The sequence below is a fragment of the Xyrauchen texanus genome, chromosome 33 (assembly GCF_025860055.1).
Source record: "Xyrauchen texanus isolate HMW12.3.18 chromosome 33, RBS_HiC_50CHRs, whole genome shotgun sequence".
Classification (NCBI taxonomy): Eukaryota; Metazoa; Chordata; class Actinopteri; order Cypriniformes; family Catostomidae; genus Xyrauchen; species Xyrauchen texanus.
In genome coordinates this window covers 39,299,217-39,305,719 of record NC_068308.1, presented here as the reverse complement: position 1 = coordinate 39,305,719, position 6,503 = coordinate 39,299,217, and the positions used below count along the sequence as shown (strand labels likewise).

The 6,503-nt window shown below is 40.8% G+C and overlaps 1 protein-coding gene across 1 annotated transcript in view; it reads left to right on the top strand.

The window, feature by feature from the left end:
- Positions 1-1,942: 1,942 nt before the first annotated feature.
- LOC127626468 (pyroglutamylated RF-amide peptide receptor-like) overlaps positions 1,943-6,503 on the top strand; it is a 22,043-nt gene continuing 17,482 nt past the window's right edge. Inside the window, exon 1 of the mRNA XM_052102258.1 lies at positions 1,943-2,303. Coding sequence (XP_051958218.1) covers positions 1,943-2,303 — 361 coding nt within the window. The remainder of the gene's footprint in view (positions 2,304-6,503) is intronic.

Genomic DNA, 6,503 nt, shown 5'->3' with positions numbered 1-6,503 from the left:
GCGTTCCCTAGCAATACATTTTGCGTTCCTTCACAATAAGTTTTGCGTTTCCTCGCAATAGTTTGCGCTCTTTCGCAATAAGTTTTGAGTTTCCTCATAATAGTTTGCATTCCCTTGCAATAATTTGTTGCATCTCAATAAATTTTGCATTTCCTCGCAATAGTTTGCGCTCCATCGCAATAAGTTTTGCGCTCCCTCGCGATAAGTTTTGCATTCCATCGCAATAGTTTGCTCTCCCTCACAATAGTTTGTGTTCCATCTCAATAAGTTTTGCATTCCTTCGCAATAGTTTGCGCTCCATCGCAATAAGTTTTGCATTCCATCACAATAGTTTGCGCTCCATCGCAATAAGTTTTGCATTCCATCGCAATAGTTTGCGCTCCCTCACAATAGTTTGTGTTCCATCTCAATAAGTTTTGCATTCCTCCGCAATAGTTTGCTCTCCTTCACAATAGTTTGTGTTCCATCTCAATAAGTTTTGCATTCCATCGCAATAGTTTGCTCTCCTTCACAATAGTTTGTGTTCCATCTCAATAAGTTTTGCATTCCATCGCAATAGTTTGCGCTCCATCGCAATAAGTTTTGCATTCCTTTGCAATAGTTTGCGCTCCATCGCAATAAGTTTTGCATTCCATCGCAATAGTTTGCGCTCCATCGCAATAAGTTTTGCATTTCCTCGCAATAGTTTGCGCTCCATCGCAATAAGTTTTGCATTCCATCGCAATAGTTTGCGCTCCATCGCAATAAGTTTTGCATTTCCTCGCAATAGTTTGCGCTCCATCGCAATAAGTTTTGCATTCCATCGCAATAGTTTGCTCTCCCTCACAATAGTTTGCGCTCCATCGCAATAAGTTTTGCATTCCATCGCAATAGTTTGCGCTCCATCGCAATAAGTTTTGCATTCCATCGCAATAGTTTGTGTTCCATCTCAATAAGTTTTGCATTCCTTCGCAATAGTTTGTGTTGCCTCACAATACATTTTGCATTACCACAAAATAAGTTTTGCATTCCCTCACAATACTTTGCTATGGTTAACTATGGTTGTACTATAGTGATATTGTAGACTGTAGGAAATATAGGTTTTGGCAGAAATCATGGTTTTTCTATAGCATTATTGTAGGAACCTTGACTGTTAGGCTAACAATTTTTTGTATCAGAAACCATAGTTTAAATACAGTTTTATATTCATACTGTATCCATACAGTAACAATGATTACTCTAGAGATTAACCATGGTAATACTTGTAGTAACTATGATTCTACTGTAAATACCATTTGTAGAAAAAACCATAATAACCACAAAATTAGTTTTCATTTTTCTGAATTATTACTATGATTTTACTACGAATATCAAGGTTAAAATCGGTTTACTAAATTCACGCCCTGTCCTGTAAAAGGCTTTGTAACTACTTTGGCCATGTCCAATATTTTGTGTTCAAAACAAAAACATTCACAGCACGACTCCTGTTAAAAAATATGGAAGATACAATTAAAGTAAGAAACAACAGTAAGTAAAGACCAGAACTACCTCAGTGTCTGTTAAAACACGCCTAAAATAAAATAAAAAACTAATATAATATTGTGGAAGTCAAACATTTAAACATCTTTTAAATTTTAAGCACCGACTTTGCCTGACACTTTGCCGAGAAAGAAGAGTTTGATGCCCAATTTAGTACCCTATTCTTGGCAAGTACACACTAGAGTGACCGCACAGTCGATCCCTCCTCACTTCACCTCAGAGGCAGGAGCGCAGCAGACCGCACGAATCTCAGTGGATAACAAGATTTGGCTTGATCATTGGAGGGGTTGCAGTGTGAAGCATTTACATGCTTCTATTGATTATGGTATAAATATTGAGGGGGATACTTCCCACCCATCCCACCTGGAATCTACGCCCCTGCTTTCTTCTCTGTATTTCACTAAACTATCATCAACAAAGCACCATGTCTTCAACCACAGAGATGACAGCCACTACAAAGATCACTCCAGAGGTCCTTCAGGAACTCCTGCAGTATTATAACCTCACTCGTCAGGAATTCATCGACACCTACAACATCCAGCCGCTTGTTTACATCCCAGAACTCCCCACTGGAGCTAAAAGCACGTTCGTGGTCATGTATGTGATTATTTTCGTGCTGGCGCTGGTGGGAAACAGTTTGGTGGTTTATATTGTGGTGCGCAAACGCGCAATACGAACAGCCACGAACATCTTCATCTGTTCTCTGGCTGTGAGTGATCTGCTCATCACTTTCTTCTGCATCCCGTTCACACTTCTGCAGAACATCTCTTCCGAGTGGCTGGGAGGTGAGATTACGCTTCTGTTAACTTTAAAATGCAGGTTTACACACGCTTGAATCTTCAGTAAGTCTGTAACAAACGTATTTGTACTGTAGTTGACGTGACGTCATAAACCAGTCTCGCAGCAATTAAACAATATTTTTTTATTTATTTATTTATTTTTATTAGTTTGCAGTTATGAGCTCAGATTAATTGAGAGACATGGAATATTTGTACTTAATAAATACATTAATTAATTCTGTCCAACCGCAAACGTGGAAAAACTTTAAAGGAATATTCCGGGTTAAATACACGTTGAGCTCAATCGACAGCGTTGATTTCCTCATTTTCTTTAAATAATCAATTAAAAAATAAAATATAGACGTCAAGGTGCCGCATACGTCATCGAGGCGTATCGTTTAATTTTATTTATTTATTTATTTTTATTATAAACGTAAGTGCATATATAAAAAAGGTATTCACAATAGATTAAAAAAAAAATAAGTCCAACTTATAAAAAAGACGAAAAAAATTAAACGAGACAGCCTCGATGACGGATGCGACCGACGTTCACACTGCTGCCAGCGGCACGCAGCGACAAATCGACCTCATCCTATTCATTTTCAATGAGAGCTGGTGACTTCCGGCAACACGAGCGACGGCGACCGTTGGTGACCGGATGTGGGCAACAAAGTTGAGAAATGTTTAACTTTATGCAAATGAAGAGCGACTTTCGGGAGCGACATCCAATACGAGAGAAGATGGTAGAGCTCACATGATCGTAATATAGTAATATAGTAATAATAATATTAATAATAATAATAATATGGAGTGGTGGTGGCGTAGTGGCTAAAGCACAGGTCTGTTAATCAGAAGGTCACAGGTTCTAACCCCATGGCCACCACCATTGTGTCCTTGAGCAAGGCACTTAACTCCAGGTTGCTCCGGGGGGATTGTCCCTGTAATAATTGCACTGTAAGTCGCTTTGGATAAAAGCGTCTGCCAAATGCATAAATGTAAATGTAAATATTAATTGTAAAGAAACAGTGCTGTTTAGACTCTCCATACACACTACTAGCGACCTAACTGAAAGCCACTGGCGACATGCAGCAACAAAGTAGCTTTAAAGGCTGAAATGTGACGCTTATAATTTTATTAAAGCACTTAAATTAATTTTCTGTTTAATCTTGCAAAGTTTGTTTAAATCATCATTTTTACAGTCGTTTTAGAGTTAGGCAGTGGCGTAGCCTTCATTTTAAAAGTAGGGGGACACAACTCTCAGCAGGCGGCTCGCACATACCTTACAGTATGTTTTATATAAGTATTATATTAAAATGTAGATATTATATACTTTTAATATCTGTAGTATTTTAAAGATTCAAGTATTGCAAAAATAATTGCAAACATTTGCTGTAAAAATAAAGGGCAGCTTGTGGAGCACTTGCTTCTGTTTCACACATGACCATAAAAGACTTCAATTCAAGTGGTTTTTATTGTCGTTCAACCATATACAGTTAGTACAGTTCACAGTGAAACGAGACAACGTTCCTCCAGGACCATGTGCTACATAAAACAACATAGGACAAACCCAGAACCACATGAGACTACACAGACTAAATAACATACCTATATAAAGTGCACGTGCAAACATGTGCGAAAGTACGGGACAGTCCAATATATTACTAACAATGAACAGGACAATAGGCACAGTGAGGGACATTGAGAGACAGTGAGAGACATTGAGACACAGTGAGAGACGGTGAGGGACATTGAAGGACAGTGAGGGACAGTGAGAGACAGTGAGAGACGGTGAAGGACATTGAAGGACAGTGAGGGACATTGAGAGACAGTGAGGGACACAGTGAGAGACGGTGAGGGACATTGAAGGACAGTGAGGGACATTGAGAGACAGTGAGGGACAGTGAGAGACAATGAGGGACAGTGCGAGACATTGAAGGACAGTGCGAGACGGTGAGGGACAGTAAGAGACATTGAAGGACGGTGAGAGACATTGAGGGACAGTGAGAGACATTGAAGGACAGTGAGAGACGGTGAGGGACAGTGAGAGACATTGAGGGAGAGTGAGGGACAGTGAGAGACAGTGAGGGACAGTGAGACACAGTGAGGGACAGTGAGACACATTGAGGGAGAGTGAGGGACAGTGACAGACAGTGAGACACAGTGAGAGACAGTGAAGGACAGTGAGGGACAGTGAGAGACAGTGAGGGACATTGAGGGAGAGTGAGGGACAGTGAGACACAGTGAGGGACAGTGAGAGACATTGAGGGAGAATGAGGGACAGTGAGACACAGTGAGGGACAGCTGAGGGACAGTGCATCACCGACCAGTACACAGTAGTGCAAAAAGATGAGAGTTTCTAAAAATGCCAAATGTAAACATCACATACTATGAGATAGTGTTCTATGGTCATAGCAGTTATTGAGGTAGCAACCAGGTATAAAGTGACAATAATTAATTTTATTATTTATTTAAAATTTATAAGTGTGTGTGTGTGTGTGTGTGTGTGTGTGTCAAACCAGTCTCTGAGTATTGAGGAGTCTGATGGCTTGGGGGAAGAAGCTGTTACACAGTCTGGCCGTGAGGGCCCGAATGCTATGGTACCTCTTGCCAGACGGCAGGAGGGTAAAGAGTTTGTGTGAGGGGTGTGTGGGGTCGTCCACAATGCTGGTTGCTTTGCGGATACAGTGTTTTTTGTAAATGTCTTTGATGGAGGGAAGAGAGACCCCAATGATCTTCTCAGCTGTCCTCACTATCCTCTGCAGGGCTTTGCGTACCGAAACGGTGCGAGTCCCAAACCAGGCAGTGACGCCGCTCGGTATGTCTACAGACCTGCAAAGAGACATTAGTAGAGGTTTTAAGCATTATAAGAACAAACAAATCTATCATTTCTCTACAGTTTGAGCTGCTGAGCATGACTTTTATCATAAGACAACAATAATAGTCTTTTAATAATTATAATGAGTTTCAATAATGTCCGTACGGTTTAATGTATCTGCAATGTGTGTCTACATATCCAATGATGTCAGTCAAATAACACAACAGATCGATCTTTTTTCCTCCAGTTTATCGACTGCACACCAACATAGAGGTAAAAAACAGGAGCTGATATTAAACGTAGCTTTACATGTATAACACAGATCTAGTAAAATGCTTAAATTGGCAAAAAGAACTGATCAAACTATTACCTCACTATTAATAGAACGATAACGCCGATAAATAACTCGTGTGTTCCTCATCTCTAGACTATACATTTACATCAACATCAATGTCGATAAAAAACATGGATAAATTAGTCATTTGAAAGTTGTTTCGGCTCATGAATCTCACCTGTGATTGGCTGGATGGCCGCTCAATCATCCCAAAGTAACAAAACACAAACCCGACACCTTTGCTGTTCGCGGTCAGAATTGACCGACCATTGGAAATGAATGAGATATTTTTTGAATTTATGGTGGGAATTAAGACACACGCAAACTTGTTTTTATACCATTGTGGGACTCTCCATAGACTTCTTTGCATTTTATGGATTTTATACCGAGCTAATTATAATTTTGATCCCCTAAACCTAAACTTCACAGAATCCTTTTCCGTATGTTTAATAAGACATTTCCCTTGTGGGGACCGCTGTTTACGCCCCACAAGGTAAGTGATCTCAGGTGTTACTATCCTTGTGGGGACATTTGATCTGTACAATGTAGTATAAACATGGTTACACACACACACTCACTCACAGACACACACTCTCACACACACACACTCACTCAGACAGACACTCTCACACACACACACACACACTCACTCACAGACAGACACTCTCACACACACACACACACACTCACTCACAGACAGACACTCTCACACAGACACACACACTCACTCACAGACAGACACTCTCACACAGACACACACACTCACTCACAGACAGACACTCTCACACAGACACACACACTCACTCACAGACACACACTCTCACACACACACACACACTCACTCACAGACAGACACTCTCACACAGACACACACACAGACTCACAGACACACACTCACACACACACACACACACACACACACTCACAGACAGACACTCTCACACACACACACACACACTCACTCACAGACAGACACTCTCACACAGACACACACACTCACTCACAGACAGACACTCTCACACACACACACACACTCACTCACAGACAGACACTCTCA